This window comes from Suillus bovinus (genome assembly GCF_016758785.1).
Source record: "Suillus bovinus strain UH-Sbo-P2 chromosome Unknown EDB93scaffold_25, whole genome shotgun sequence".
Classification (NCBI taxonomy): domain Eukaryota; kingdom Fungi; phylum Basidiomycota; class Agaricomycetes; order Boletales; family Suillaceae; genus Suillus; species Suillus bovinus.
The window spans coordinates 62,777-90,144 of NW_024542081.1; the positions used below are offsets into that span (position 1 = coordinate 62,777).

The following is a 27,368-nucleotide window of genomic DNA, read 5'->3' on the forward strand; positions in this document are numbered from 1 at the left end:
TGTCACAAAATCCTACATCCTAGTAACGATATATTTGTTATGTCTGCAGCATGTTGCTCGTCGCTCAGTCATCTTTGTCACTGTCCGATGCCATTGCCTTGCAATCGCATACAAACTGACTCTGGGGATGGTCGATCAAAAACTGGTATGGCTCAGACTGTTTTCCTGTTGTATTGCGAGATCTTGTGCAAACCCACACATTGTCAGGGTAAAATTCGTGAATTCTAGCCGGGGGAGTACGAGGGCTACACCATCCCACAGCCAGAAGTTGGCATCTTGCTTTGGATCAGGCGAGGCGATAGCGGTAATTTGGATATGATACTGTAGATGGGAGGTTGGGTGATGACCAGCCGACTGCTTCCTCCGATCTCGACGCTCTCCTGGATAAGGTCGCAAAAAACGCTTCTCTTCAGATGGACTCAAAGAACGCGCGTTAAAAAGTCGCCCGTCACTGTTTGACTGCCAGCCCTGGGATACACTCATTGTCCCAGATGTTGTTGAGCAGGAGTGACACGTTCGGAAATGCCCCATCATAAAAATTATCCTTCGTCCTGTTCGCTATGGGTAGATCCCCACGAGACGTACGAAAAAAATTCCTCATTACCTATACTGGGAGGAAACGGGAATCAGACATCGACGCTGAGGTATCGAACAGTAGCCTCTGTTGCAAAAGGAAGCGGAGCGCCTGTACCAGCCTGCGCATGCCTCTGCTACTCCTTGTACAGGAAGACAAGCTGGCCGGGCATAGAGAATTCGGTAAAATGAATCATTGTCGTTTCTGCAATGGAATCGTAGGATACACCTCTTGCGCTGACGATGTCTCCCTCGGTTGCAACCGCTGGTCGATCTGGCATTGAAGCTTTCCATATGGTAGACTAATATCTTTAGCCTTGGTGACTCGGAAAAGTTCGCTCGCAAGTTCAACAAGAACAAGAAGGTCGACCACCAAAGAAAGGGCAAATGTCGAGAGCGTGTACAAATTAATATCACTCTCATAGGTCTGTTTGGTGTAAAGGGAGTGGCAGGTTTTGAAAGAGCCAACGATCTGCGACGAGCAGAGAGTGATTAGCGTATTAGACATTGCAGCAAAGAGCTCGAGTGCTCACCTCCTCGTTCGAAACAAAGAAATTTCTTCCATGCAGGTCGATAAATGCGAAGTTAGTAAATCGTGTGAATTTAGTAAGGAGCTCTCAGCTCATAATCCATCTTCAAAAAGTCACTTTGCGCCACTGCTATTACTAGTAGTATTAGCGTTCAACGTTGAACGTTGAACTCTTCACCACCCACCGTAATCACGAGAACATGAGTGCTGACACAAACAACAACTCCTCGGCTTCAAATACCGTCCATATCGAATATGTGATTCATCCAGAGAGGGACAATCATTTCCGCGCTCAGGTAGCAACTTCCAGTAAATTTCTCAAAGCAAACCAGAAGAAATTCGGCTTACAATGCACGCAATGTCAAACGAAATTGGAGAAACCTTTGAAATGCACAAAGGTGGTGGTCAAATTTCTGAATACTGTCGCAGCCGTTTATCCAGTGTCACAAACCGCTTTTTAGTGTAAGAGCGTCTGGTATTGCTCAAAAGAGGTGGGATCTCTCATTGGGATGAAACCGAAAACTGAATGGCTGACGTGTGTACAGTGTCAAAAGAAAAATTGGTGAGTGCTGCTCATGCTTGAAACACATTGAGCCCTCACTCGATGATAGGTCTACCCACAAACCGACATGCCGCGAGGTTGAACGCTCCTTGGGGGTACTCAAATTCATACAAATGTTCAGTGCAAACCCGTTGCTCATGACGTTCCTCAAATTTGGTATCGTCTTCGACTGGCTGTTCGACAATACCCGGATCGGATTCAATGTGCCATTCATCGCGCGTATTGACATTGCAATGGAACTCAGTAACATTCTTGACTTCGCTGGATTGTATTTCTACGACAAGGCTGTTGGAGAGAAGCTTCAAGGGATGTTGCAAGTCAATGCCATCACTCCGTGGCACCCCAAGCAAGGTCCCCTTACAGTTGCATTTGCGGACTGAGATGACAGGACAAGACAAGGAAGCCATTCGAGCCGCAGGTCGCGATGAGGATAGACTTCAGCTCGTATCCTCCAAGAGAAGATGAAACGTGAACACACTTACGCTAATGTCACGCAAAATACTAGTCGAATGTGAGTGTGAATTTTTTCAACTTTCGTTCTGTACTAAAACAAGGAAGGATCGTCGTACCTGTCTGATCGGAATATCTTGTACGACACCTGAGTTGTCATTGACATGTGCGGGCGATAATCGGTCGTCAGCACGATCTTATTCTCCATCCTTAGGTGCTAGTGGTCGCTACTGCATCTCCTGCAACAGCACGAACTCTGTTTTTACACACGCACAGACTTTTTGACTGTCCGACGAGATGGAGGAAACCGCCTCATCATCCAGGTGTTGACATTAACTTGATCCCTAGGTATATAATTCGTTGCGCTTACTTATCTTCGCGGCCAGGTCAATGCTGCTGTTTAAGTTAACCCTCGCGCGATTCTGCACTCGACTTTTGCATTTTTAGGTTGATCTCTACTATGCTATCGTTTTTGCCTGTGGCGGCTAATGTCGTAGTTGCTCCTGACAGACTTTCATGTTTGTAACTTCGCGCCACTCGTTGTACATTGCCTCGTTCCTGTAAGACGACTCATTAGTTGATCCTGTAATTTTACTGAAGCATTTCGTCTCAGTGCTGTTAGCATCCATTCTGGTGCGCGTTCAAGCGCTTTGTTGTGGTGGCCAATGTCATCTTTTGTGTCTTACCTTGGATCTCGCAGGGGCCTCTGATGATGGCGTACACTACTGAAGGTCAGAAGGGCATATTTCACATATATCAGTTGGGCAATCTTGGGTTTCGGATGGGTTGTGGGCCACCTCAGGCAGCACTTCTCAGGACTATTAAATGTCTCTCAGAACCCACTATTATGTTAGGGTTACATGGATCCAAGAGACCCAGCCTCGTGGATGATCTGATTATAGACCAAATATACCTTGCTTCCTCCGCAGCGCCTCCGGATCTTCGGCTCTCGCTGAATACTCCGCCCATAACTTTAACATATAATGGGGTCTGAGAGACTTTTAATAGCCCCAAGAAGTGCTGTCTGAGGTGGCATGTACTACATCTTACCTCCGGAATTCGGCATGCTTGCTGTTCATTTGAGCCCTTAGTAACCATATAAGTTGAAGGTAGCTATTCCTTCTGATATTGAACCATCGTAACCTCGTCTTCCAAATACTATGTCCGAGTTACACGTAGAGATCGACAAACTTGGCAGCACCAAGGAGTCTGTTCATCCACACGCCGAGCTCTTCGAGCAGCCGATGGGATGGAGGAGGTACTACTACCATCCCATCACCCAAGTGTCAATGTTGGGATTTGTGTGTTTCCTGGGCCCCGGCATCTTCATTGCGCTGACTGGTCTTGGTGGTGGAGGCCAAGTCAACAGTAAGGTCCAGGCTAATGCTAGCGCGATGTTGTATGCGACTTTTGCATTTTTTGGATTATTCTCCGGGTGAGTCAAGGTCGTCGATGAGGCCATGGTGACTGATGTCGTTGCAGTTCCATTAACAATGTCATTGGTCCTCGGTGGTCTCTAATACTTGGAACTTTGGGCTACTCGTTGTATATTTCCGCGTTCCTGTATGATGACTTGTACATCGATCCTGTAATGTCACTGAAACGTTGCACTACAGTGTTATCAACATCCGTCCTGACGCGGGTGCTTTTGTTCTCGCGGCCGGTGCCATCCTTGGTATCTGTGCAGCTTTGCTTTGGACCGCGCAAGGTTCTTTGATGATGGCATACCCCACGGAGGCTCAGAAGGGCATGTTCATCTCTATCTTTTGGACAATCTTCAATCTTGGAGGGATCATGGGTTCTGCTGTAGCATTTGGAACCAGTTTCAAGAGTACCGTGAGTGATACATATATTACATTTGTGAATGAGAAGCCGTTCTCATGGCCTCCACCATCAGACTAACAGCGGTAAGCATACTATGGCTACGAATCTGACGCTGAGCTGATTAATCTCGTTAATCTAAGTTGGTAATAGCACATATGTATGTCATTCGGTAATCTTGTCATCAGAGATTGATATTCAACTAGATTGGTTTCCTGATTTTGACCCTCGTCGGCGTTTTCCTCCCACTATTGATGGCAAACCCAAACAAAGTAATTCGTACAGACGGGACTCGCGTGAATCAGGTCCGCCACCCATCATGGAAGACGGAGTTGTCCCGCCTGTACGTGGCGTTGAAGACTGACCCTTGGATTATCCTCCTCTTCCCAATGTTCTTTGCCAGTAACTACTGCTATACCTGGGGTTCGTACTGTTCTTGGGATTAGTGTTGGTTGCTGATAGGTTGCACAGAATACAATAATTACAACGGCGCGATATTTACTATCCGTGCACGGGCCCTGAATAGCTTGATGTCCTATACGTCGCAGGTCTTTGGAGCTGTCTTCCTCGGTTACTTCATTCTTGACCAGAAAAGGGTCCGACGTAGAGTTCGTGCCTTCTACGGCTGGAGCCTCGTGTTCTTTATGGCTTTCGCCGCCCACCTCTGGGCATATTTCTACCAGAAGTAAGTCATCCTGCGGCATCACAGCCCTAAACTACAATGGAAGTGTTCATTAGGACATATACCCGCGCTGAAGCTACCAAAGATGCTTACAAGATCGACATCATAGACAAAACATATGTTGCTCATGTCTGGGTCATGCTAATTCATGGCTTCCTGGATTCAATGTTGCAGACATACGCATACTGGCTGATAGGCGCGATGTCGAACGACCCGGCCAAGCTGGCCGTGTTTACTGGCTTCTGCACGTATCCATAACCTTGTAGGTTCGAGTTCAATACTGATCAAACACCATACAGATAAGTCCCTGCAATCAGCGGGTGCGGCAAGCGCATGGAGCACTGATGCTGCTGGAATCCTGTGAGTTCCTCAATCCTCTTTGAGTAAACCACTGGACCACCACTTCAGATATATGAACATCTTCCTGTCGACTTGGTTCCTAATGGTCGCTAGCATGATCTTTGCCGCACCGATGGTATACCTTCGCGTTACCGATCGCACGGACGTAGAGGAAGAGACTCTATGAACACACTCCAGTGGTAGAGTAGCGCCGCATGTGACTTCATCAGCTATTGACCTTCGGACTTTGTCGTCGCGTAGTAGTGCTAACAAATGTGTATTTCAGATTGTGCATGGCTAGACTTGCGCCACGATAACTTCCCACTAAGCAGGTGCCACTAGAGAAAGAGTAGAGGACATACGGTACTCGATAGCAGCCTTGACAGTTTTGACTGCAACCCCTGTAGAACCTTTGGATATACGATGACAGTATGCGGAGCATCTGGAAGATTAACTTCAGTGGGGGAATGTGAAGCGCGGCTAATGGAAATCCTCACTTTCGTGGTAATCATTCTCTGAACATCCGTGAATATGGAGGTCCTCCGAATGAGTTGAGACAACACGATCTGAATCATCTGAATCCCGAATTTCTTCGATGGCCTGTTCAAAGTCCTTCGGAGTGCCATGCTTTGGTTTCATCTCCTCCAGAGCCTCGAAGGTCAGACTAGGCTTCCAAAACGCGCTGATAGGACATTAGACAAGCCTACTAGCGATAACGCCAATGGCAATTGAGGACCAGGAACGTGGACTCTTGAAGGGCATGCTCGAGCTGCAGCGAGGGGCAAAGGTCAGTGCCTAGGACGCAGAATTGACATCACAGCAGTGATTTTCTATCTTTGAATTTCGTCGTGTCCGCATACTGCGGCGATCGCACGATTCTAGACTTGCGGGTAAAGAAATATCGGCAGTGCTCGGAGGCAACGCTGAAGTGGTGACAAAAAAGGTGCGAGTGTACGATGTCACCTAAGTAGAATTCGAGACTGGGTTGCAGAGAGTGACTAAGGCGGAACCAACTAACATATTGCCCCACCTAGCAAAAGTTAGCCATGAACGAGCTACAGCGCGTTTCGTACAAAAGGCTGCAAGCGCTGATGCAATGATTCGCGGATGGAGAAAACGATGTAGACTTTAATTATGACAGAATAATGATGATGAAAGTAGGTCCCAGCAGGATCGTCTCCAGCCTTGACATTTACTTCGCCACATAGTTTGTACGAACCTTGTTGAATGATCACAGAGCTTTGAGATTGTAATGCAGGGATGACTTCGCCTCTAGCGATGGACGCACGCCGCATCAAGTACTTCAACGGATCTGACTAGTACAGTGTGCGATTCGTGGGTGTAGAAAAGATCGTGCCAGGGTGACGACGGAGAAAGCACCGAGGGTAGACATAAGTTTGAGAGTAAGATGAATCACTCAAGCTATTAAGCCTCAAGACCTGTCAGATCGACTTGCCAGTGATGGGGTCTTAAAGTGTACAGTAACTGACAAACCTAAAAGGGTACGAACGCTACATTCAAGTTGGTTTGCCATTTTGAGCGGTTCGAAAGCTATAGCACATTTGTCGCTTAGCCTCAGAAATCATCTGGAGCGCCAAACGTTCCTCCTTTGGTCTTGAAGGCCCCTCTCTTCCCACCTCTCTTCCCACCTCTCCCTCGGGAAGTGGTGCTCGACAAAGACTTCGAAGCTTTTGAAGTAGATTTTGTGCGCTTTGATGGCCCAGGTCCACCATTATCGGGACATTCTGTCATATCATAAATGAATGGGATGTCCATGTAGAGATACAGCACCATACCAGAAGTCCAATGCCCTGTCTGTCCACACTTGAAGCACGCATCACCAGACGCCGATCCTGCTGCTTTTGCAGGCCTCGAGCGGCTGGTCATGTCACCATTTGGACACGCTACATGTATTTAGCGACCCCCACAGCACATAATCTTATCATTACTCACCAGACGCCCAATGGCCCTCTTGATCACACTACATGCAGGTTTAGTGTCTTAAGGCTGTGTTTACGTGGGCACACGAACCTTGAAGCACTTTCCGCTACTGGAATTTGAGTCGTTTTGGGTTACTGATCGAGACGACATGGGACGTGGAGTAGCAGCACTCTTAGGTTTGGGTAATTCATCGTCCCACTCAAAGAAATCACACCCGGCGTCCTTTCCTTTGGAACATCCCCAGAATATTCGTCCCTTATTTGGCCCCTCTTTGGTGACAGTACGCCGTGCTGCGTCTTCACGACATTGACATTGTCGTCCAACGGTGTCCACCTGATTAAGATCACATAACTTTGTATGAGATAAGACGGAGTACAAAACGTGAACTCACCGAACGTTCGCTAGCCAATGCGCGCTTGGCTGGGACCAGCGGCATGGGATTTGCAGGCATACCAACCGGTCCGTCATCGCACCATTTGAAAAACCCACATCCTTCACCGACTCCGCACGCATAGAACTCCTTGCCTTCACGAGCTGACTTCTGTGTAACTGTTTTGCGCTGAGATGGAACACCGCATTCACATTCGGGCGTCATGCTTGAAGAAGGCAAGGGGTTAGGCCGGGGAGCAGCTGCTGAGGTGATTACCCTCAAGGATGTAGGTTTGCTTCCGGAAGAATTTGTCCGCAAGACAGCAGCACTGGGCTTTGATGGTCCATTGGATGCTCGTGAACGGCTACGAGGTGGTGAGGGGGGCGGGGGCATATCATCATTCGATTCTAGAGAACCACATCAATTCTTATCTTTCATAACGTAAATTAACATACCATCAATATCGTTGGAAGGTCGAGGTGGGGCGGTCTTAGCAGTTCCTCGTCCACGGCCTCTAGATGCTGGAGCTGCAGTGCCCCGTCCGCGTGGTCGCCCTCGACCGCGACCACGGCCGGCACCTCCCGGTGGGGGACCTCCATTGTCGTTATCATTATCATCATTGTTTCCACGACCGGCACCCCTTCCTGCACCTGCACCTCTACCCCTTCCGCCGCCGCCACCACCACCATTGCCACCGCCGCCACCCTGGTTTGCCCCTGCGTTACGTTCAATGTACCTGCGCACGCTCTAAAGTGCAAGGTGAACAAGACAACAGTGTATAAACAAAACCACATACAGATACAACCTTGTCGAACTCTCTTTTTGCGAGAACATACATCTCCCTATATTGTTCGATGCTCTCGGTGAGCATGTCTGCTTTGGTTTTCGTGCCTTCGCAAACTCGAACCATGCTGCGTTCTGTTTCGCGCCTGAGCTGCGGCTTTGATAAGCTTCTCTCAAAACCAATCTCATTATATCCTTCTACAAGCCCAATCCCAAGCGTTGAGGGCATGAGATGTTTTGTTGCACCATCCATGCGTTCGATGACATACTCCCGGTCGACAATCGTCTGAATGTGCTGGGCAATCGTAGCATCAGTGCCTGCAGAATCACAGATGGTCAGATTGGGGCGAATTACGTTGTGTGCAGATACCCACCGATGCCGTTCTTGTCCATGAGGGTAACCAAGTCCGCCTCAGTGAGGAGGGACGGCGAAGAAGTTTGGCCATCCTTGACTTCGCATACTGTAGGTACAAACTGTTCTCCTTCCTGAAAGTTCGGTATCTCTTTTGCCGACCACTTGTCATATGGGTATACTTCTAGGTAATTTTTCTGGAGGACAATCAATCCTACGAGGGCGTGAACATGAGCCATAGTCGCAGGAGAGGTACCAACCGGTTGCATTAAACTCTTCACCGCCATAATCCACTTGCACAATTGTCTCTTTGCCTTCCGCATCCTTGCTACAACTTGCAAGAAAGCGCCGGGTGATGAATTCGTATACCTTCTTCTCGTCACCAGCAAGGTTCCCTGCATGAGCAGTGGGGTGGATGGGTGGGTGAGCCTTGTCATTATTTTTACCCCGCCTTGGAGTATTAAAATTGCCCTCATGCAGGCTGAGCATGTAGGATAAGTCTGACGTTCACAAAAATCCTGGGAAGCATACCCAGTGGCGAATCCTCCCCAAGCAGGATCAACGGTTTGCTTCTCGATGAGTGTCATGAAATTGAACTGAGGATCATATTGGTCTGTTTCTGTGCGTGGATATGACAAAAAGCCTTGTTGGTAAAGTTTCTCCGCAATCTAAAAGAATATGTTCACAGTTAGCTGGAAAGAAAGAAACGCCTGGATCTCGGTTCAGCTCACATCGAGGACCTTCTTGGGAGCAAGCCTTAATAATCTGGATCCTGCTTTCTGTAGCTCTACGGTTGTTAATGGGAGTGGTTTGCTAGGATGTTCAGCCCGATCTAGTGCGGTTCAAACAACTAAGAAAACTCACTATTTTTTGACATCTTTCTGTGTCACCTTCACCACTCTAGCACTGGGACTCTGCAAAATCTCCTCGTATATTTCAGCAACGATATCGGGTTCGAATAAGTGCCCCCTTTTCCAGTTAAAGTCGACCTTCTTGTCATCACGATCCACAGAAAAGTTGATGTACCAGAAGTCTTCAGGAACGAAGGACTTGACTTGATTGTATCTTTGAACGACAAACCCGAGCGTCGGAAATTGACAAGGACCTGCTCGGAAATGTGTCATGGAAAGACAAGTGACTGGGTGAGGAACGAACCATATGAGACAACTTCTCTCTTTTCACGAAACTGGGCAAGCCGTGTCTGCAGTGTAAGAGTTTGCATACGTGTGAATGCGGCACCTATTCTCAGGTCAAGGAAGATGCGCGCCTCGACAGCATGGGCTTGAGCCACATCAAGATCGACAGGGGTGCTGAGCAGCACGATGGATTTGCCTGGGGTCACAAACACCTGTTAGCAAAAAAACTGGCTGAGAACCAGATACTCACTGAGGAATGATGGCACTAAATCTAGCTCTCTTCACAACGATTTGTGGACGTGATTTCCGGCATACCTTAGCAATCTCGCTCCCAATGTTCTCTCCTTCGCGATCACAATCTGTCCAAATCATAAGGGTGTCTGCTCTGCGCGCTTCAGTCAAGAGATTACGTTCGATACTCTTGTTGTCTGCGGGTACTGAGGACAGAATGGGTGCATCGAACAGCGTAATAGGGTCACAAGAATTCCACTGTCTGTACTCCTCTGGAAAGTCGTGGGCTAGCAAATGACCAGAGACGGCAGTTACTGTAAATTGTGAGTTGGTTTGCGGGTAATCGAAATCAAAGTTCTTGATAAATCTATTAGACGTTGGACGCTGGAAGCAAGAGGTATAAATTCGAGAATGGTGGTACGCAAAAAGCTCAAACTTACTGTTTCCAGACGCCCGCCAGAGAGAATTGAGCTGATTGAACGAGCTATGGAAGGTTTCTCTGCCACACAAAGAACTCGCATGCCGTAGTTGGAGAGTGATTCTGTGTGAAGAGCGTGGAAAAGCCTGGTCCTTAATTTGTCGAACTGGGTCGTCTAGCTTTTAACGGGACGAAATTTCCGGGGTAAATGCAGGTTTTGATTGGCAGACGTGCTCACGAGAAACGGTAGTGCATTCCGAGCCCCACTTTGAGCGGACAAAACGCGACACGGTCAGCACGCGTCGCGAATTGGAACTCCGCGAAGCACGTGCTAACGCCAATCAAAACTTCTAGCATCAGCACAGCATCGTCGAGATCAAGGCATTGAAGCATTAGATGTCTCAATCATCCAAACGCATTTTGAGCACCGCTAAGTCAAATATTGCTGTGACTGATATATAGAGGTCGTATGGATGAGGTGCAGCTGACTTGATGGCAATGCAGGGAAAATGCCTGGATCAGTTTCATCCACTGGATCACGAGCCGTGAAGTCGATGGAAAGAAGCACCGTGAAAAAGATGCATCCCCTGTCAAGAAGACATGGTCAGATACGGATTGTTCTCGCCATGTGGCCATTGAAAATTTGCGATACTTTCAACAGGCGCTCAAGATTACTTTTTGATCTTCGCAATGTCCCATGTCACGGACCAGGATGCGGCCAACCGTGACCCCATCACCAGCCAGTGGAGTATGTTTGGTCCTACTGCATCGATAAAGTCAGTAGTACCGCTACTAGTACTGAACTCGACGAATCAATCTAATCGATCTTGAAGTTTGCTCGAAGTGGTACCAAAATGCGTACGTTTGCAACGTGAATTGGTTATGCATCTTGCCGATACAGCCGCAGTTTCTGCGCCAGGATGAATAATCCAAAACTTGCAAGCCCATCAAGGAATAATTACATCCAGGGCAAATATTTATGGTGCCACTTTGATCGATCAAACCCTACAAGGTTCATCCAGGTTATCTTGCGCATTGATAATAACTTCTTGCAATACCCACACCGCTGCCTCGCTTCCTGATTACTATGCTGGGTACTCTGATATTCACGTACGCAGGCTCCAAAAGGCCCTATGGTTGCGCCAGGGACAGCCAATCATCACACTGAAATCGTATGACACGATGTTCAGTCAAATTCATATGAAACACTTGCATAGAACCCTATCATGGTGAGGACTGTATCACTTCCGGTCCCTGATTTCAGTGACCATTCTAGAGTTAAGATGATGATAATGGCACGGTCTACGAGTCCTGCTCGTTTTTTGACATACATAACGCTCACAATTTGCAATCACTGCCTTATAAACCAATTTGTTCAGTGGATGAAGCTCACCAACACAGTAATGGTAATGGCCGGGCCGTATTGTCTTGTTGGACTATTCTATCACTCCCCTCTCGTTGAAATTGTCTGGTTGTAGCATGTTTTTGCATAGATCATCAGTGATCACTCATCACTGCATTTTATATGCATCGGCTCAGACGTAGCGCACTGTTTTGATCCACTCGACCCATCCCAAATTAAGTGTATGGTGGTACGACGATTGTTGGCCTACAGTGTATCATCTCCATCCTTATTAACTGTACATTCAGTTTATTATTCCTACATGTTAGCCGTACAAATAGTAACGAAGTGGAGTTCATCATAATATATGTATATACCGCGCATAGATCAGATACAATCCAACGCGTCGTAGTCACATGATTGATCATGTGATCGTGTTTTTTTTTCAGTCTCGGACCTCCTGGGACGAGGAGTGTCCACTTTCAAAATTACAGCACCATGGACCTCGGCGAGAATGTCAACACCCCCACGACTCGTCTCCTGACACTACTAAATGTATCTGCTTTGAAAAGCAGAAAGAGAACACGGGATGAGGATTCTCCAGCTCCCGAGAAGTTGAACAAGCGGAAGACAGTTAAGATTGCAGAAGATATTACCTTGGACCCAGGCCCCTCAATATTACACGACAGGACTAACAATGGCATAGATGACGAAGTCATTGGGGGTAATGAAGAAAATGACGAAGTAAATTCACGAGGTACATTACCAATGTGGCTTAGAGAAATGTACTGAAAGGTACTCCGTCAGATGTCACTTCGTTATACGAACAGCATTATGGACCAAATACCGAGCTTGTATCAGATGCATCAAGAGAATCTGTGGATCAACGACGCTGGACGTCTTCAAGGGAGAAAGTTGGAGAATTACCAACTGTGTTTAATTTACGAAACGAAGATATCACCCCTCCATTGAAAAAACTGGCCAAAAAAACAGCAGTATGTTGTACCCTGTAGTATATCGTGTTGTTGAGATATTTATGGAATTATTACCAGATATCAGAGCGTTTGAGGGGCCCATTTCAGGCGCGACAAGCGAAGCAGTCATCAGGTATGCTCAGTGGTGTACCACACGTCATGATATTGATCTCTGTATAATCCAGATCAGAGGCAGATACAAGATGATCTACTCTCGATCTTGTCTGCCCATCTTGATCTATATAATCCTGCGCTTTCTCTGGAGGATCACAGAAGTGTACGAGATGTAGTTGCATTACACGTGCTGGACCATATCACAAAGTTTGTTGCTCTCCACCTCTACACTTGGCCGTGTTAATAGCAAAACCAGAAAGCGAAGACGAGTTTTGAAAAACAATGAACGTCTTGCACATGCGAAAGCAGCTTCAGTCTCACCTCCAGAGGACGTTCAAGATCAAGGTTTTACTCGACCCTCCGTACTCGTTCTTCTCCCGTTTCGTTCGTCGGCATTCGCTTGGCTTGAATCATTAACCACACATACGCCCTCTCCTGCATATCAAATTGAAAACCACTCCCGTTTCCTATCTGAGTATGCTCTTCCACCCGACGCGGTCGATAAACTGGCAGTTGCAGAACCTGGGGCATATCCTCGAGATCATATTGAGACGTTCAAGGGCAATGTCGACGATAATTTCAGAATTGGGATTAAACTAACAAGGAAAAGCGTCAAATTATTCGCCGATTTTTATGGTTGTGATATCATATTTGCAAGTCCACTCGGTTTGAGGATGTCAATCGAGAAAGAAAAGTACGTTTATTGTGCAAAACCAATGCAACGGTCAATTGTAACATCTCTTCAGAAGCGCAGATTTTCTATCATCAATCGAGATATTGGTGATAGACCAAATGAACGCACTTGCAATGCAAAATTGGGAGCATGTCCAGGTGTGTCCATGTCATGTTTTATATTAATCTCCTGTTTGATTATGTGCATGTCAGTATGTCCTTTCAAACATGAACAACCTGCCAAAAGATTCCCATGACGCGGACTTCTCGCGTATCAAGCCATGGTGTTTGGACGGCCAGTGGGTTTCTTCTTGACGATTCATTAGGCATGATGGCTTAGTCTCCGCGAGTTCTGCATACCTTCGACAGTCCATCCTCTTGTCACCTTTTGAGATGCCAGAATTGAGGGCGCTGTTCAACACCACGCTCAAAAATACTGCAGGGAAGGTCAGAGTCGAAAAAATATGGCCTGCCATACAGGTTCCACAATCTATCGACCAAGTGAGTGCTTTCTTAATTGCCTCATGAATTCAGCCTTGACGATGTAAAGATGTTTGTTCCTGTCGACTGTGCGAACCCTAGGGACGAACCCGAAAAGAGATTTATTTATTTCACCACTCAGGTATGTTTTGCGACTCCGATCTAGATTTATCTCGTCTTACATCATGTGAAGCTATTACCAAGGGTACTCAAATCCGCAGTACAAAGTGCCAACACAGTGATCTTCATACCTTCATCATTTGATTTCATACGCGTGCACAACTACTTCCGGAAGCAGTCTTCCCTGAGCTTCGCTGTACTATCTGAGTAAGCTCCGCATAAAAAACAAATTCCAAGGACGTCAACTGACTACACGTAGATACTCCACCAACCAGGAAATTTCTCGAGCACGAGAAAGTTTTTTCTCCGGTAAAAAGGCATTTTTACTCGTTAGCGAGCGGTTCCATTTCTACCGCAGGTACGTCGCCCAAAGATTTGTGAAATTATGCTTTACACATCGAATCCTGTATATGCAGATACAAGATCAGAGGCATTCGCAATATCATTTTCTACGGCCCTCCAGAACACCCTCAGTTCTTCTCCGAATTCCTGTCTTTCCCATTCCTCGATGATGGGGTGGAGGCCTCTGATATAATGTCAAGAGTGATGTATTCCAAGTATGATAAGTTCAGGTTGGAGAGGATTGTTGGGACAAAAGGTGTAAAAAGTCTTTTGGAAGGTCTTCTGTAATTTCAGAGCGCTACCGCCTTACTGCGCCACCCTGAAGTGTAAGATACACCGAAGCGTTCATTCTTTTCGTGTCTCTCTTACTTGCAATTGATATCAATCGGCTCACATTATTAGCCATTTTCTTTTCGATACAGTCTAAAAGTGTTGCAGTTAGTCTACTGAGGATCCTGCTTACAAACAAAACTTCTATTAATTTTCATGTCGAATGTGAACCTACTAAACAGCCTACCATCTTCTCGTACACTCCGAGTCGCCTCATGATCAACAAATACTTTCGCCATCTGTTGAAACAGATGCTCGGATATGGACTACTGCAGGCTTCGAAACCAGGCTTTGCCCCTCATCTTTCGACCCTTCCATTTCTTTTAATACTTGAACTCGAACATCTCGGTTCTTGAACTTCTGCAGCGAGTCTCCGTGTAATTGCGTAGCTCTGGCTGCGAGACTAATTGTATTCTGATACAAAATTATTATTCATGCGCAGCCGTTCAGATGGTGCTCACCAAACCACCATGATCCTGGACATCTCCTCTTGAGGCCAACCGAGTCTCTCGAAAGAGTAACCGCCGATTCAACCTGTGTGTCATGTTGGTAAGTCTGTCGCGTTATCATTTATCAGATCTATTTGGCGACTGACGAGGCTAATAAGGAGTTCCCTACGACTGTACAATATGTGGGTCAATATTTTTAATTTGAAGTATTCTATATCATTACCATTAGGCCACAGCAACCACACTCCAAACCACACAACTGCGTCGTTTCAGTCGTGGCCAGACGCATTATAAATGCACTCACAGTTTTGTCGGTTAAATATAAACTTGAAGCTAGTTAGAAATTTTTTATTTGGGGAAGACATGGGCGGCAAAATCCTTACCAAGGCTGTTATGGCAGCGGACATCAAGCTGAGATGTCATTGAAGGAAACATCTGATGAGCAAGGTAAATACCTAGTGACTAGAGCAGTCTCTGCATAGAAGTAACATTAGAAGGCATCCACTCAAGTAAAACGCTTCCTATCCTACCAAGTGTCCAATAAATCAACCGGTCGATCGTCGTCACCGTGCTACAACAAATGTAATCAGGAGTGGTAAGCAATATCGGACACATAGTCATACTTACTCTCTAAAATCAGAGGCTCGTCCTTTTTTCAAACCCAAGGTGATGCCGGCGGTGGTGATGATGTCACAGAACGCGCGTGAAATCCAAGAAATCGCAATCAGCACAATGTGGCTGTCTATAAAAGTCGTGATGTTCTTCATAGAAATCGATTTTGCTGCGAGAATGAACATGGATATTTGTGCGACCATAGAGAGCATTTCGCAAAAAACAGGAAAAAGAATGCTTCTAGTCAACTTCCAAAGTCGAAATGCGTAAAATGACTGATACCACCCGTAAGCACTAAATAATTAATATCAATTCGAAATCACTTACATGTACGATGAATACCGTAGAGCCGCTCAACATAAAGACTATGTCTGTTGGTAGAGGAAAGACATCGAGTTGAGATGGGTCCCCATAGGTGCTGACAGTCATTGCCCACAAGGTTGATATGATGCATACAAATTGGCCTAACTGCATCAAACTACAGAACGGGTATCAATCGAAGGAACCAAGTTAAAAATGAAGCGTACATGATTGCAGATACCTAACCGTGCGAGATGATCAATAAGAATACATTGCACAGTTGACCGACTTACAATTGTTTTCAGGGCAAAGCCATCACTCGCGAATCTTGCAAAATACAAGTAGGACTGACAAGCAAGGCAACCGAATAATGCAGCGCTCAAAAGACCACCGACTAGGGTCGGACCGATGATGGCCTGCAGTTGTGCATTGTTCGCCGAGCCCTCTACGCTGCTACTCATCGTGCCTAATACTAAGTTATGGAAGGTGATAGGAAACAGTCTGATCATTGTGTCTGACTTACCAAAGCGTTTACCGATACCAGTTGGTGATGCGAGGAGCCTGAAGAAATGCACGATAAGATCAAGTGCAGTGAATGCAAAGCTGCGCGGGAACTACGGAGCCGACCGCTCGATTTCCGATATTTATATGATGGAGCTTGATGTTGAAACTCGAAATATCCCCGCATATCTGGATAGATGATATCACTGGTCAGAAGATGCCCACAGCATGTTCATTTCTGAGGTTCACTGCCTCGGCGACGCGACTGGCACGAGGTGCACCACTAATGCTTGTCGTGCTTACTTCTGTACGTTCCGTAGCCTCACTTGTGTAGCTTTGGGGTGAAGTCCCTCGGCGCACATTGGCTCTTCAGATCGTGTGATGGTTTGAATCCGAATAGTCGTCTGTGCAACAGCTAACCATAATGGCTAGTTAGCAACTTACCGTCATTGTATTAATAACGCGAAGGCCGTGGTGTGCGGGACAGCCCCTTGCAGTGCATCGGAATAAGGATCTGCAGAACCGATGTGACATAGCTCTCACGACTCACTGGCAGAGTGCTGCGGTGGAGTCTGATACAGCCTCTGACCCCAGATTTTTCTATACATTCACATATATTTTTTTTTCATGAATGGTCTTTTGGTGTCAAAGGCTGCGCTTCGAAGAATTACTTTGAACCTGACACCCGAGGCCTGGGCCACAACACTAGTTGATCAGGTTTCGAAACGGTTGTTAGAAATGACAGTTGCACTGCTATGCTTTGGTGAGAAATTTTAGAACCCTGTTGATAAATGTTTGTTGAGTTATAGACCACATCGGTCTGATGGCGTAGTTGGTTATCGCATCTGTCTAACACACAGAAGGTCCCCAGTTCGAGCCTGGGTCAGATCATCTTTTATCCTCTTCCTTGTAGTTCACCTATTTTTATCGAACAGTCACAACTCAGCACAACTCTTAGTTAGCTTGCTTGTTTCTCCTGGCCGATGAATGCAAAATGAGTACCTATCTTTATGAGCTCCCAACTACCGGCGCCATCTCCTTTGGAGACTTTTGTATTGACACCACGGCGTCCAATGCATATGCAAGTCACATCGCTGAAGCTACCCAGGCCCGAGCGAACCTGCGCGGTGTTCTGAAAGTGTCCAAACGCACTGACACAGACGACAAGGATTATCTACGCTTGATCAAGGTGCGCATCACCGTTACAATCCAGGGCTCGCACAGTATATATCCCTCAGGTTCTCGATGACTACCTCCCATATTTGCATGGCATCATGACCTGTGTCATATCAGGGGACATTCAACTGAAATCCGAACCCCGTGAGTCTTATGCTGATACTCGATCCTCTGTGTGATTGACTGACCAGCCTGAGATTCAAAGAATTCAGCTGGCGCACGACACTATCTGCGCATCTATTTCACAAGTCCCCAAGAATCGCTCTTACATCGCTGCACGCGGACCTTGCATTCTCACTCCTCACTTATGCCTTTGCGCTGTCGAATTTTGCGCGTGTGACGGTTGCAAGTCTTGGTTCTTATGAGCATGATCGAGCGATTTCAGAAATCGAGAGAAAAGCGAAGGATGAGAAGCTCAATTTTGCAGTAACAATGCTATGCAGAGCAAGCGGGATCTTTACCTACGTGAGCGAGAAGGTGTTGTCGGATTGGGACAAGGCTGGGGAGGGTGCGTCGGGTAGGCCTCCCGATCTGAGGAAGGAGGTTAATGCTGCCCTCGCAAAGTAAGCGTGCTCTCTCATTTCATCTCATCTCATGTTGGGTGCCATGTTTTAGGATGGCACTCGCTGACGCGCAAACTCTGGCAATTCGCAAGTTTCTCTCCAAATCTGCATACGATAACACCATATCTCCTGGACCTCCGCTTCCTAGATCACACCCCTCCATCCCGCTGATCTATAAATTCCACCTTGAATGCATGTCTCTTTACTCCTCTGCGCGTACGCTTGCTATGACGCCAGGCTCCTCGTCCTCTAATCCAGAGTCCAATGCAGAAGTCTGCGTCGAGTTGCGCCGCTACCTTGCTGATGCCTCGGCATTTCATGCAGCGCTTGCACATAAGTGGCTTGGCGTTGATGCAGGAGAGAGTGGAATGCAGGAAAAGGGCGGGGAGGCAGTGGCATGGTTAATGTGGGCAAAGAAGGAGCTTGAAGATTTGAAGGAGGGCGGGCTTGGTATCGCAGTAGGACGGGACCGCGAGAAGCGAGGACGCAAAGGACGTGCCGCGGATGAGTTGGAGAGCGTGTGCGTATTTCTGAAACACTATAAGAAAATCAATGATTCGGTAAGTCGGAGGTGTTTCGATTGCTTGAGATACCGCACTGATTGTTATTCGTGTATGATGGGTAGTTGACATTTCAGCCTGTGCCTAAGCAGCAGGAATTGCAAGCGCGGATACCTACAGGTGTTTTGGCTGTGCATGCGAGGCTTTACACACTTCCTTCCCCAGCATTCGGACCTGGTTCTGTCCAATATTCACGTCTGCAGACGGAAGCACTAGTTCTAGAAGAGGATAATTCGTCTGGCGATGAGGGACTTGCTAGCAGTGCCAGTCCACGCACGTATGCTGGAGCTGGTTCGTACTTCTAACCCATGTACAATCAAGGTAAATTTCTATGCACATTGCATGTTCTGGTAGGTACAGTAAGGTCATACCATATCCACTTCTAAGTTAGGTTTCAACTGAATAACGTTCCCTTCTGTCATTTTGAGGCGGGAAGCCGCGCTCCTCTGACTTGAAATGCTCGAAGAATGTAGGCATCTCATATATGCGCTGGCATTTGCAATTTTCGTCAGGTGCCCTGAGGGTTGAGGAGAACGGCAAAGTTAGCAATAGCCCACCCCTGGAGTGAAACAAACGCCTCGTTTTTAGGGCACTGTTTACGGTGCTCAGGAGCCAGAATGTCAGGGGACGGCAGATGGTGGCTTGGCATGAGGACACGCCGCTGGCTGATTTGTGGCAGACGTGGAATTTGCTCGTGCAATATAACTGTACTAGCTTGTCGAGAAATCGAAATGCATCATGACTCTTTGCTTTCAAGTGTTTTCCATGGGCATGTCCAACACGCTGTTGTTTGGACTTGATCTAGAGTGAGAAGACATGACCGCGATCGATCATAACCTGCTACGGCATACACCGTCAAACTTTCTCGGCCCAGACCTGACGGTGTGCCAATCTAGTTTGTGACTGGGGTTTGATCACAACTGCCACTCTGTTACCTTAGGTTTTCATTAGCACCGTAAAGTGTGATTCTGCCACCTGCCGACGGTCAGTGGTGACCTGCCAGTTGCCATGCATCTTCTTAAGTTCATCGTCGACCTATTATCCAGTCAACAGCCTGTTCGGCACTTACGTAGGGACAGGGATGGTTCACAAAACGATGGACCCTTCAGGAGTCACTCGTATCCATTGTATTGACATTTCAATTTCAGGGTCAAACGAATCTGTAGCAGACAGTCCCGTTCTGATTTCAGCCATAATAATAATCCCAGCTGTCACTTACCCTTCCATCACTCCCTCAGGCGTGTCAAACGCGGCCGTCACTACTGTCAATGCGTCTCAGATTAGCAATTACTGCGACCGTAAAGGAAGCCACAAGCATCGTATGGCGTAGGGTAATTTACGCCAATGGGGTGCCCGAGATCGGAGAAAATGTGATTGCGATGGGATGAGGAAAGGTAGTTACAGAGGATGATTTTTAATCGGGAATCTTTGGACTATTTGGTCCAATGCACCAACGAAGAGCCTTTATGTATATCAGCGCCCTTTACGAGCTCTAGAGTTTTTGATATCCATTTGTAAATCAGATTGAAATGGAAATGACGTGCCCACCCATACACCTTGGGGATATGATTCTTCCGGTGACGGCTGACGCCGGAAAGCTAATGATCCGTAGCGCCATTCAGGCATCGTAAGGTGGAAGGCCCCACTTCTCCGGCTTGAAATGCTCGATGGAGGTAAGCGTCTCATCTGGAACGTATGGGTGGGCACTAGCAACGTCCACAAGGCGTTCATCGGGTACCCAGATGACTGAGGAGAACGTTAGGCTCTAAATCACGACTATGAAATAACAGCATACCTGACATTCCGGCTCTCTTTCCTGCTTGGACACCATAAACGGCGTCTTCAAAAACGAGCCCTTTGCTTCTTTCCACAGCCTCAGCCTCGGTACACTGCTCCATGTCACCTACTGCCTTGCCTAGAACACCTGCAGCATGCAGGAAAATGTACGGTTCAGGCTTCCCCGTAGTCTTGCCTGCCACATCATCAGCGCAGACGATGTTGCCTTGGAAATAGTCAAAGAATTCTTTGAGATTCTCAGACTTGCGGACAAAGTTCCGTCGTGAAGAAGCAGTGGCGACTACGATTGGAACGTTGTGTTTCACCAGGTGCTGGATCAACATCTGTACTCCCGGAAGGAGCTGCACGGTCGACCACTTCGCATCTAGCTTTTCTTGCGACTCTGTGAGGTACTGGTCGATCGTGATGTCGATTCCTGGAAACAAAGAGAGCAGGTGCGTCGCAGATGCAATTCGTGCTGCGATATGGTTTGCGTTGAACGAGTTCAGAGAGATCGGGGAACGTACGTTTTCCCATGAGCTGTGCTTTGATGTCCCATGTCATGGTCTTGCCGTAGCGACCGAGGATATCATCTTGGAGGCCGTGTGAGCTGTATGGAGAAGCGCAGTGACATGAGCATACTGGTGACTTCGGTATATACCCTCTCCGTGTCGATGAGAAGGCCTGTCAAAGATGCGTCTTGCCTCGAGTACCCGAAGAAGTTAGAAGGTCCACGCACCATCCATGTCAAAGACCACGTAATCTATCCTTCTTTCCATGATATCTATGGGTGATCTAACCTGGATGAAATCGAACACAGTCGATGAGATGGAGACCTGAGTCCATGGTGGTCACGTGGAAAGGTTCGGGACTCAGCGCGACCGAGCAGCGATGATGATCCTTATGCGCCGGCATTGACAGCATATGTAGGCGAGTGGCCTCGAGTTCGATTACACGCCATTACGCAGACACATGGAGTCGGAGTTGTACGTGTACTAGACTCAGTCAGGCTAGATCAAGCAGCCTCATTGCAGAAAATGATGCACGACATGATATGATATGATTCAGAAGGGCTTGTATCACGAGATACTTGCAGGGAGACTGTTACGGTAAAGGCTGTCCTGCGTAAGTATCACGGTGGACTCGTCAAGACTTGAGCTCGACACTCATGCTGGAGAATTGCCTGTTTGGGCAACATCCGACTCGACTTGAGTTATTATTATACTACTTATTCCTACTATTAGACCATGGTCTCTGGCCTCAGGCCTTATAATAATGGTACATTAATAAGCCAGGCCTTATAAAATTACCTTGCGACAGCTGGACGTCGGCTAAAAGAAGGTTGTAAGTACTGCCGCAGACGGTCCCGAATATTCAGTTCTCACAAGTCGACACTGCATGGCACTGAACAGATCCAGTGACTTTGAAATTTTCACGTCACAAGCCCGTCCATGGCTGTTCTCCACGGATAAGTATATAGTCTGAACACCGGTACGACCTGCTGCTGTTATCCCGCGCTCATTGTGTTTCAATTCCAATCCAGTCTCGGTCCGACGATCTTGTTCATCACAGCCTGAGCCTGAGAACGGGCCGCCCTATTCTTTCAAATTCATTCCTTCCCTGCGAGCGTGCCTGCAGGTGACAAGTGACCGCATCACCAGGTTTGCATTTGAATTCATTGTGTCTGAAGTCGATCTACACCTCCGCAGACGACACAATGGCCAGCGACTCGACTTCACGGCGCTCCACATGCTCATTCTACCGTCGTCGTCGCATCCTCCTCATTCCCGTATTCTTAATCATCTTTTCCCTGTTCTTTAGTACGCCATGGTCGCTACCTTCTCTCAACCTCTCGGGAATACATTCGTCGCTTTCACGTGCCAGTATTGCTTCGCTAGTCAAAGGACCACCAGTGGAGGAGATATATGGCTTGCTGCACTTTGTGACGAGCGATGACGATCGCATGCTGTCCCACTCGATAAACCCTGCCGCGCCGATCGATCTGAGCGTGTATCTCGGTGGTGACCAGCCGGATTGGAAATCACATATGAGAAAGCTGAGAGAAGAGTATCCATTGATCGTATTCTCGAAGGTATGTCATGGGGTTCGATTTACCAGATTCTGTGTGCGGTTCTGATGCTGTGTCTGCATCAGTCATATTGCCCGTGCGTTCTCTTCCTTTGCAATGTATGGTAGCCTCATGACTATGTAGATTCTCAAGGAAGGCTAAGAAGTTATTGGAGATGTATAATCTTTCTCCTCCCCCTAAAATCGTCGAAGTCGATCTTCGAGGTATGTCGTGGCTATGCTTACCTTCATGATACATACGCTGATTGTTCTCACAGATGACTGGGACTTCATAAAGATCATCCTTACTCGTCTTACTGATCATTCCACGTTCCCCAATATCATCTTGAATGGAGAGGGGCTTGGGGGAAGTGACGACCTGCACACGTTGCGTGCGCAAGGCAAGTTGAAGAAGATGTTTGAGAATGCGGGAATGATTGTAAGGGAGGATAACGTGAAGGAACAAGAGACGCAATAGAGTTTGGGATGTTCACGTCATTGCGTGCGATGGGACATGCTTGAGCTTGAACGTTTGAACGTTGTATTGTTAAGCATCTACTTATGTGTACTGCTATCTTGTTCATCCGAGTAGGAGTTTGCGGTGAATCTATTTCTGGATTCTGTAATATAATTGCCAATTTACCGGTGATGCATGTGTGTCCAGCGGGTATGTCAACAAGCGAGAATAGCCGCGACAGTGCGCGCGAGCGCTTATAGTCCGGTGCCCTCGGGAACAGATGGATCATACGGTCAGCATTATGGATTATGCGGGCCTTTGACAGGTGCTGCTGATCGTATCGATAAGCTTGAAGGACGTCAGTACCTTTCAGGGAAGTGTATGGGGAATAGGATTAACACACCTTCCGCCACATTTGGACCTGTTTGGATGAGAAGATGCAATCTAGGACCACATAGCACGATAAGCGTGTGGTCAAGTAGGAGTATCTTTATTCTCACGTGGATTCGGTGGCCACGTCGTCACCGTAATAAAACGTTTGTTCCACATCAAGAGATAATAAACTCGTTAAAGATCGGCTGTTTTACGGAGCGACATACCAAATTAGGTATGAGCGGAATTCCCGTGTGACAAAAAAGGATCGAGCCGATGAGAAGATCAATTAGGCTCGATTCAATTCCTTTTGCTTTCATTGTTTCGGGTTGCACAATCCAACTTCTCGGCCTCGCTCCAAATTAACCGACCAAAACTTTCATTCACTTACTGTTCATTTATCTAGGGACTTTTTAGTCTTCAACACTCTTTTACCTTCCCCATTTCGTCGGTCACGATGTCGACTCTCCCCGTCACATCCATCCTGCACTCACTGCAGCATCAACGAAAGTCGCTCAACCACAGAGCGACATCTCTGGCGCTCATCAGCCTTATCGTTGTGTCATTTTACATCTTTTTCGTAGCAAGGCCTTCATTAGACCTTGCTCCAATAGCACTTCGGACCGACGCACTCGGTCACGCAGGTACACATGGTTCACATCAACAAGACAGAGACGATCCCCCACCATCCTCTAGACTATTCCGTCTCCCTTCAAATAGTCAAAGAAAGACCGTCGTCAGCAATCTCAACCGTCCCCAAATCAAACTGGACGAGTCTCAAGAATTGGCAGCAGTAGCCGCTTTCTTAGCTGCCCTACCACAGAACATGATTCCACGTTCAATAGATCCAAGTAAACCTATCGATCCTCAACTTGTACTCGACTTCGACACTCGCAGTCCACGCGCTGCAGACGAACTAAATCAGATTGTCCAAGATGTGTGGTCTCGCTATCCCGTCATGTTGTTCACCAAGGTCAGTCGCTTCCTTTACATTCTTAGCCTCATGCTGATGCTGATGCTCGTCGCTCCTCCCAGGTCCACAATGCACATTCTAGGGAAATAAGACGTATCATTGCAGTTATGGACTTGCAGCCGCCTCCCGTGAGTTTTGAAGTTGATCAACGAGGTAAGCGAATTCCCCCCAAGTTATCAATTACAAGTCGCTCATCATTTTACGTGTTCTTAGAGGACTCAGACGTTTTGATTCCTTTGTTACATCGTCTCACGTCTTCAAACGATCTTCCTCTCATGCTTATTGGGGGAAAACCCGTTGGCTCTATGGCTGCCATCCGCGAGCTTCATGAGTCCGGGGAACTCCAGAGGTTGATTACCAATGCCGGTGCGGTCATTGACGGCAATAAGAAGAAGAAAGTACACTGAAGGATAATATTTTCCAATGGACTTTTCCCATCACATTTCAAAACGACCTAACGACCGGCATGACCACTCAGCGATCGTATGATCCAAAACTTTCATGCAAATGTACATACCACATCGGATAATCCCAGGTGGATGGATATTCAATCGCTATCGCATGCCATAAATCACCAACTTTTGTCCCTCGTTTATTTCTCGTGGTGTTATAGCCGGATTATTATAGCTCGCTTTGATTCTTGCTTTCTTCTGCATAATAATGGACGCCATCAACAGAATTACCCGCAACCATAGAGACCTTTGATGGATTTTTTTCAAGTAATATTTTTTTCTTGTGTTTGCCGCGTGTATACGAGTACTTAGTAACTGTTCTAGTTTACATGTACATACATAACGCCCTGGGGGATAGAGTTCTCCTTTTTCGTCGCAGTTTGAGAAGGCCTAGACTTTTCTAGCATGGGAGTGTTTGACAATTGGAACTTCGTCAGGGCGTGGGGCATCATAGAAGTCCTTCTAGAAGATCTATACTTGGGTGCGTACGGCGAAGCTTGAGGTCGTCCTCCGGGGCACCTCAGGCCCCGGACGACATGACGTAAACTTAAATTCACAAAACAATATTTTAAACTCAAAATTGTACGATGAATTGGGACAGAGTCCTCGTGTAACTTGAGTCGGCGTTAAGAATCCATATCGTGAAAACATGCCCTTTGACAAGCGCTGATCATGCGTACGGCGACCCAAAATCACAGTCGGACGCGAGAAGCCCCTGCTTCGGGAATCATGCACTTTTAGAAAGCAGTCCTGTTATGGAGCTTTGCTGGATAAGATGTCTTGGTCACCAAAGACAGTCAGAAGCACGAGATAGCATTGAGCGGGCAACGTGGGTCAACATGATTGAAAGGCACGACGACTCTTCGTACGTACTGCCAATGTCCCTACATACTTTCCATGGACGCGAGCAGTGACTGGCAGAGTTGTGCACATGACCGCTGCTTGCCCGAGGGTTCAATGTTGCGAAGATATGAAACGCTCAATCAGTATGTATGACAACCGATAGGTACTATTTGTTCTCCTTGAACTTCATGTTGTCAATGAAACTTTGTTGATAATAAAGCACCGCGACGTAATGCAAGGCCAGGGTTTTAACTCCTTCATGGTAAACAAGGGCGTTTCACTTGGCAGATTCGAATATAACGTCATGATCGAACTGGGATTAGCTTCGTCAAGAATTGTCACACCGCGCTTGAAGTCCCGCCCCAGTGGATGGAACTTTACTACCTCGTGCAGAGGATGATAACGTTCTGCCGGCATCGCGGATTCTGTACGCTGCGACAAGTACGTGTCGTAGAGGCATATCAGGCGCAGGAGCCATAATTCTGATAGCAAAGATGCTAAGGCTTCCGGGAGATAGAGAAATGGCTTCGTCGAAATCATAGAGTTGGACCAAATAAAAAAAATGCAAACAGTGAGAACCATGTTATTTGCAGAAATCAGTATCCCTCGGAGGAAAGACTTCGACGACGTCGCATACAACAAATAAAAAGTTGACACAGTCGTTGGTGTCGGCATCAGGGTTACTCTGCTGTGGAGAACAGAGTTCCCAAGCTTGTCTGTTAGGGCGTAAATACCTGCGGGCGTAATGGTGGGTCAGAAATGAAGTGCATTTGGTCGAATGCACACGCGTCCATCTGACCCTCTCTTGAAAAGTTGCCATGACCTTGCCTATATAGGTACACGAAAGGTTCAAAAGAAACCTGCAAGACAAGACAGGGTGACAACGATTTGCCGCATGCTTCCGTCGCAAGTCTGGGATATCAACGGCATGGGACGCTGGAGCCTGGCCTGGAAGTAACGCCTAAGCGAGGTCACCTAACGTGTGCCGCATCAGGGTATCCCGGCGTGGGTGGACGGCAAGAGGCGGCTCAATCGAACACATTTCAAGTCAAAATCAACCAGATAAGCTTCAAATTAAACATACAACCGAAACCTGAGCGATCAGGGTAAACATGAGCGCATTTAATGCTCCTGTATAGTGGAGGTGGTGTTATTCGGATAATTGCAATCCACATTGAGTACATTGTGCGACCCGAGTAACTGTGCGCCAGAGGTAGCTTGTAATCGGATACGAGCAATCATGTAGAAGTCGAGAAATCTCATCTGCGTCGCACCGGTCCGCCGCAGAAGCCGCCCCCAACGTCATAGACGGGCACGATTGAGCGGGAGAAGATGATATCTACAGTGCATGTGATAGAACTTCATAGAAGACTCACCAAAGTTCATTTGCTGGACCGAGTAGCTCGTCCCATTTGATTCCGGCATTGCAAATGACTCCTAGTGCTGTGCTCCAGAAGTTTTCACAGTGAACGGGCTCGGCGAGGCCCTTCAGGAGACACTTCTATCACCGTGGTGGCGTATAGGCTTCTGTTCGAATGCGATCGTCATGGGAGGTGCCTTGGAAATCAGTATTTGAAACCCGCGAGTTCGCTGGGATCGCTGTTCTGAATGATAAGACTCTTGTGACTCGGAGTCCGGAGGAGATATGATATCATGAGGCCGTATAGTAACCTTGGTTCGATGTACATAAGGCGTGCGAGATCCGT

General features: G+C 47.2%; 11 protein-coding genes and 1 non-coding gene across 12 annotated transcripts; 8 read left to right on the forward strand and 4 right to left on the reverse strand.

Annotated features, from left to right (window-relative positions):
• Nucleotides 1–459: 459 nt before the first annotated feature.
• Nucleotides 460–1,178, reverse strand: EDB93DRAFT_367429 (uncharacterized protein). Its single transcript, XM_041456205.1, has 2 exons — nt 1,107–1,178; nt 460–1,045 (listed from the first exon to the last, which is right to left on the reverse strand). The coding sequence occupies exons 1-2, from the start codon at nt 1,136–1,138 to the stop codon at nt 601–603; spliced, it is 477 nt and encodes a 158-aa protein (XP_041307948.1). The 5' UTR covers nt 1,139–1,178; the 3' UTR covers nt 460–600.
• Nucleotides 1,179–1,189: 11 nt separating this feature from the next.
• Nucleotides 1,190–2,223, forward strand: EDB93DRAFT_367949 (uncharacterized protein). The gene is made up of 4 exons (XM_041456206.1): nt 1,190–1,500; nt 1,564–1,664; nt 1,714–2,175; nt 2,223. Exons 1-3 carry the CDS (start codon nt 1,303–1,305, stop codon nt 2,042–2,044), a joined length of 630 nt encoding a protein of 209 aa, XP_041307949.1. The 5' UTR covers nt 1,190–1,302; the 3' UTR covers nt 2,045–2,175; nt 2,223.
• Nucleotides 2,224–3,403: 1,180 nt separating this feature from the next.
• Nucleotides 3,404–5,143, forward strand: EDB93DRAFT_1084828 (uncharacterized protein; the record flags this gene model as incomplete). Its single annotated transcript, XM_041445859.1, has 9 exons — nt 3,404–3,549; nt 3,597–3,677; nt 3,731–3,954; nt 4,079–4,095; nt 4,142–4,358; nt 4,407–4,620; nt 4,674–4,865; nt 4,891–4,977; nt 5,026–5,143. The coding sequence occupies 9 exons, from the start codon at nt 3,404–3,406 to the stop codon at nt 5,141–5,143; spliced, it is 1,296 nt and encodes a 431-aa protein (XP_041307950.1).
• A 1,826-nt stretch (nt 5,144–6,969) lies between these two features.
• Nucleotides 6,970–10,290, reverse strand: EDB93DRAFT_1240455 (DNA topoisomerase; the record flags this gene model as incomplete). The annotated part of the gene is made up of 12 exons (XM_041451758.1): nt 6,970–7,230; nt 7,289–7,530; nt 7,723–8,014; nt 8,064–8,368; nt 8,425–8,616; nt 8,663–8,883; nt 8,934–9,070; nt 9,134–9,215; nt 9,267–9,507; nt 9,558–9,712; nt 9,789–10,153; nt 10,210–10,290. 12 exons carry the CDS (start codon nt 10,288–10,290, stop codon nt 6,970–6,972), a joined length of 2,574 nt encoding a protein of 857 aa, XP_041307951.1.
• An 828-nt stretch (nt 10,291–11,118) lies between these two features.
• Nucleotides 11,119–11,861, forward strand: EDB93DRAFT_1144154 (uncharacterized protein). The gene has a single exon (XM_041449426.1). The coding sequence runs from the start codon at nt 11,414–11,416 to the stop codon at nt 11,663–11,665; it is 252 nt and encodes an 83-aa protein (XP_041307952.1). The 5' UTR covers nt 11,119–11,413; the 3' UTR covers nt 11,666–11,861.
• Nucleotides 11,862–12,027: 166 nt separating this feature from the next.
• On the forward strand, nt 12,028–14,519 carry EDB93DRAFT_1250100 (DUF1253-domain-containing protein; the record flags this gene model as incomplete). The annotated part of the gene is made up of 12 exons (XM_041452949.1): nt 12,028–12,286; nt 12,337–12,524; nt 12,582–12,636; nt 12,689–12,824; nt 12,874–13,311; nt 13,364–13,448; nt 13,503–13,588; nt 13,616–13,790; nt 13,840–13,911; nt 13,963–14,096; nt 14,149–14,247; nt 14,306–14,519. 12 exons carry the CDS (start codon nt 12,028–12,030, stop codon nt 14,517–14,519), a joined length of 1,941 nt encoding a protein of 646 aa, XP_041307953.1.
• A 953-nt stretch (nt 14,520–15,472) lies between these two features.
• Nucleotides 15,473–16,383, reverse strand: EDB93DRAFT_1084855 (uncharacterized protein; the record flags this gene model as incomplete). The annotated part of the gene is made up of 4 exons (XM_041445862.1): nt 15,473–15,581; nt 15,638–15,897; nt 15,950–16,100; nt 16,208–16,383. The coding sequence occupies 4 exons, from the start codon at nt 16,381–16,383 to the stop codon at nt 15,473–15,475; spliced, it is 696 nt and encodes a 231-aa protein (XP_041307954.1).
• Nucleotides 16,384–17,240: 857 nt separating this feature from the next.
• On the forward strand, nt 17,241–17,314 carry EDB93DRAFT_t61. Its single transcript has one exon. It is a non-coding gene; the product is annotated as a tRNA-Val (tRNA).
• Nucleotides 17,315–17,417: 103 nt separating this feature from the next.
• EDB93DRAFT_1084822 (uncharacterized protein) lies at nt 17,418–19,027 on the forward strand (the record flags this gene model as incomplete). Its single annotated transcript, XM_041445858.1, has 5 exons — nt 17,418–17,612; nt 17,662–17,743; nt 17,805–18,162; nt 18,215–18,722; nt 18,788–19,027. 5 exons carry the CDS (start codon nt 17,418–17,420, stop codon nt 19,025–19,027), a joined length of 1,383 nt encoding a protein of 460 aa, XP_041307955.1.
• Nucleotides 19,028–20,340: 1,313 nt separating this feature from the next.
• On the reverse strand, nt 20,341–21,277 carry EDB93DRAFT_1250102 (HAD-like protein; the record flags this gene model as incomplete). The annotated part of the gene is made up of 5 exons (XM_041452950.1): nt 20,341–20,468; nt 20,518–20,976; nt 21,026–21,091; nt 21,141–21,182; nt 21,238–21,277. 5 exons carry the CDS (start codon nt 21,275–21,277, stop codon nt 20,341–20,343), a joined length of 735 nt encoding a protein of 244 aa, XP_041307956.1.
• Nucleotides 21,278–21,782: 505 nt separating this feature from the next.
• On the forward strand, nt 21,783–23,130 carry EDB93DRAFT_368423 (thioredoxin-like protein). Its single transcript, XM_041456207.1, has 4 exons — nt 21,783–22,590; nt 22,653–22,663; nt 22,711–22,790; nt 22,844–23,130. Exons 1-4 carry the CDS (start codon nt 22,216–22,218, stop codon nt 23,041–23,043), a joined length of 666 nt encoding a protein of 221 aa, XP_041307957.1. The 5' UTR covers nt 21,783–22,215; the 3' UTR covers nt 23,044–23,130.
• A 688-nt stretch (nt 23,131–23,818) lies between these two features.
• EDB93DRAFT_1279867 (uncharacterized protein) lies at nt 23,819–25,072 on the forward strand. The gene is made up of 3 exons (XM_041454434.1): nt 23,819–24,367; nt 24,430–24,520; nt 24,581–25,072. Exons 1-3 carry the CDS (start codon nt 23,852–23,854, stop codon nt 24,772–24,774), a joined length of 801 nt encoding a protein of 266 aa, XP_041307958.1. The 5' UTR covers nt 23,819–23,851; the 3' UTR covers nt 24,775–25,072.
• The last annotated feature ends 2,296 nt before the right edge of the window (nt 25,073–27,368 follow it).

Coding starts and splice junctions, on each gene's coding strand:
- EDB93DRAFT_1144154 (XM_041449426.1), top strand. CDS start 11,414: ATGGTGAGGACTGTATCACTTCCGGTCCCTGATTTCAGTGACCATTCT.
- EDB93DRAFT_367429 (XM_041456205.1), bottom strand. CDS start 1,138: ATGGAAGAAATTTCTTTGTTTCGAACGAGGAG. Junction 1,046..1,106: donor TCTTTGTTTCGAACGAGGAG/GTGAGCACTCGA, acceptor TGCTCGTCGCAG/ATCGTTGGCTCTTTCAAAAC.
- EDB93DRAFT_368423 (XM_041456207.1), top strand. CDS start 22,216: ATGGCCAGCGACTCGACTTCACGGCGCTCCACATGCTCATTCTACCGT. Junction 22,791..22,843: donor CGTCGAAGTCGATCTTCGAG/GTATGTCGTGGC, acceptor TTGTTCTCACAG/ATGACTGGGACTTCATAAAG.
- EDB93DRAFT_1279867 (XM_041454434.1), top strand. CDS start 23,852: ATGTCGACTCTCCCCGTCACATCCATCCTGCACTCACTGCAGCATCAA. Junction 24,368..24,429: donor CCGTCATGTTGTTCACCAAG/GTCAGTCGCTTC, acceptor CGCTCCTCCCAG/GTCCACAATGCACATTCTAG. Junction 24,521..24,580: donor TTTTGAAGTTGATCAACGAG/GTAAGCGAATTC, acceptor ACGTGTTCTTAG/AGGACTCAGACGTTTTGATT.
- EDB93DRAFT_367949 (XM_041456206.1), top strand. CDS start 1,303: ATGAGTGCTGACACAAACAACAACTCCTCGGCTTCAAATACCGTCCAT. Junction 1,501..1,563: donor AACCTTTGAAATGCACAAAG/GTGGTGGTCAAA, acceptor ACCGCTTTTTAG/TGTAAGAGCGTCTGGTATTG. Junction 1,665..1,713: donor CAGTGTCAAAAGAAAAATTG/GTGAGTGCTGCT, acceptor ACTCGATGATAG/GTCTACCCACAAACCGACAT.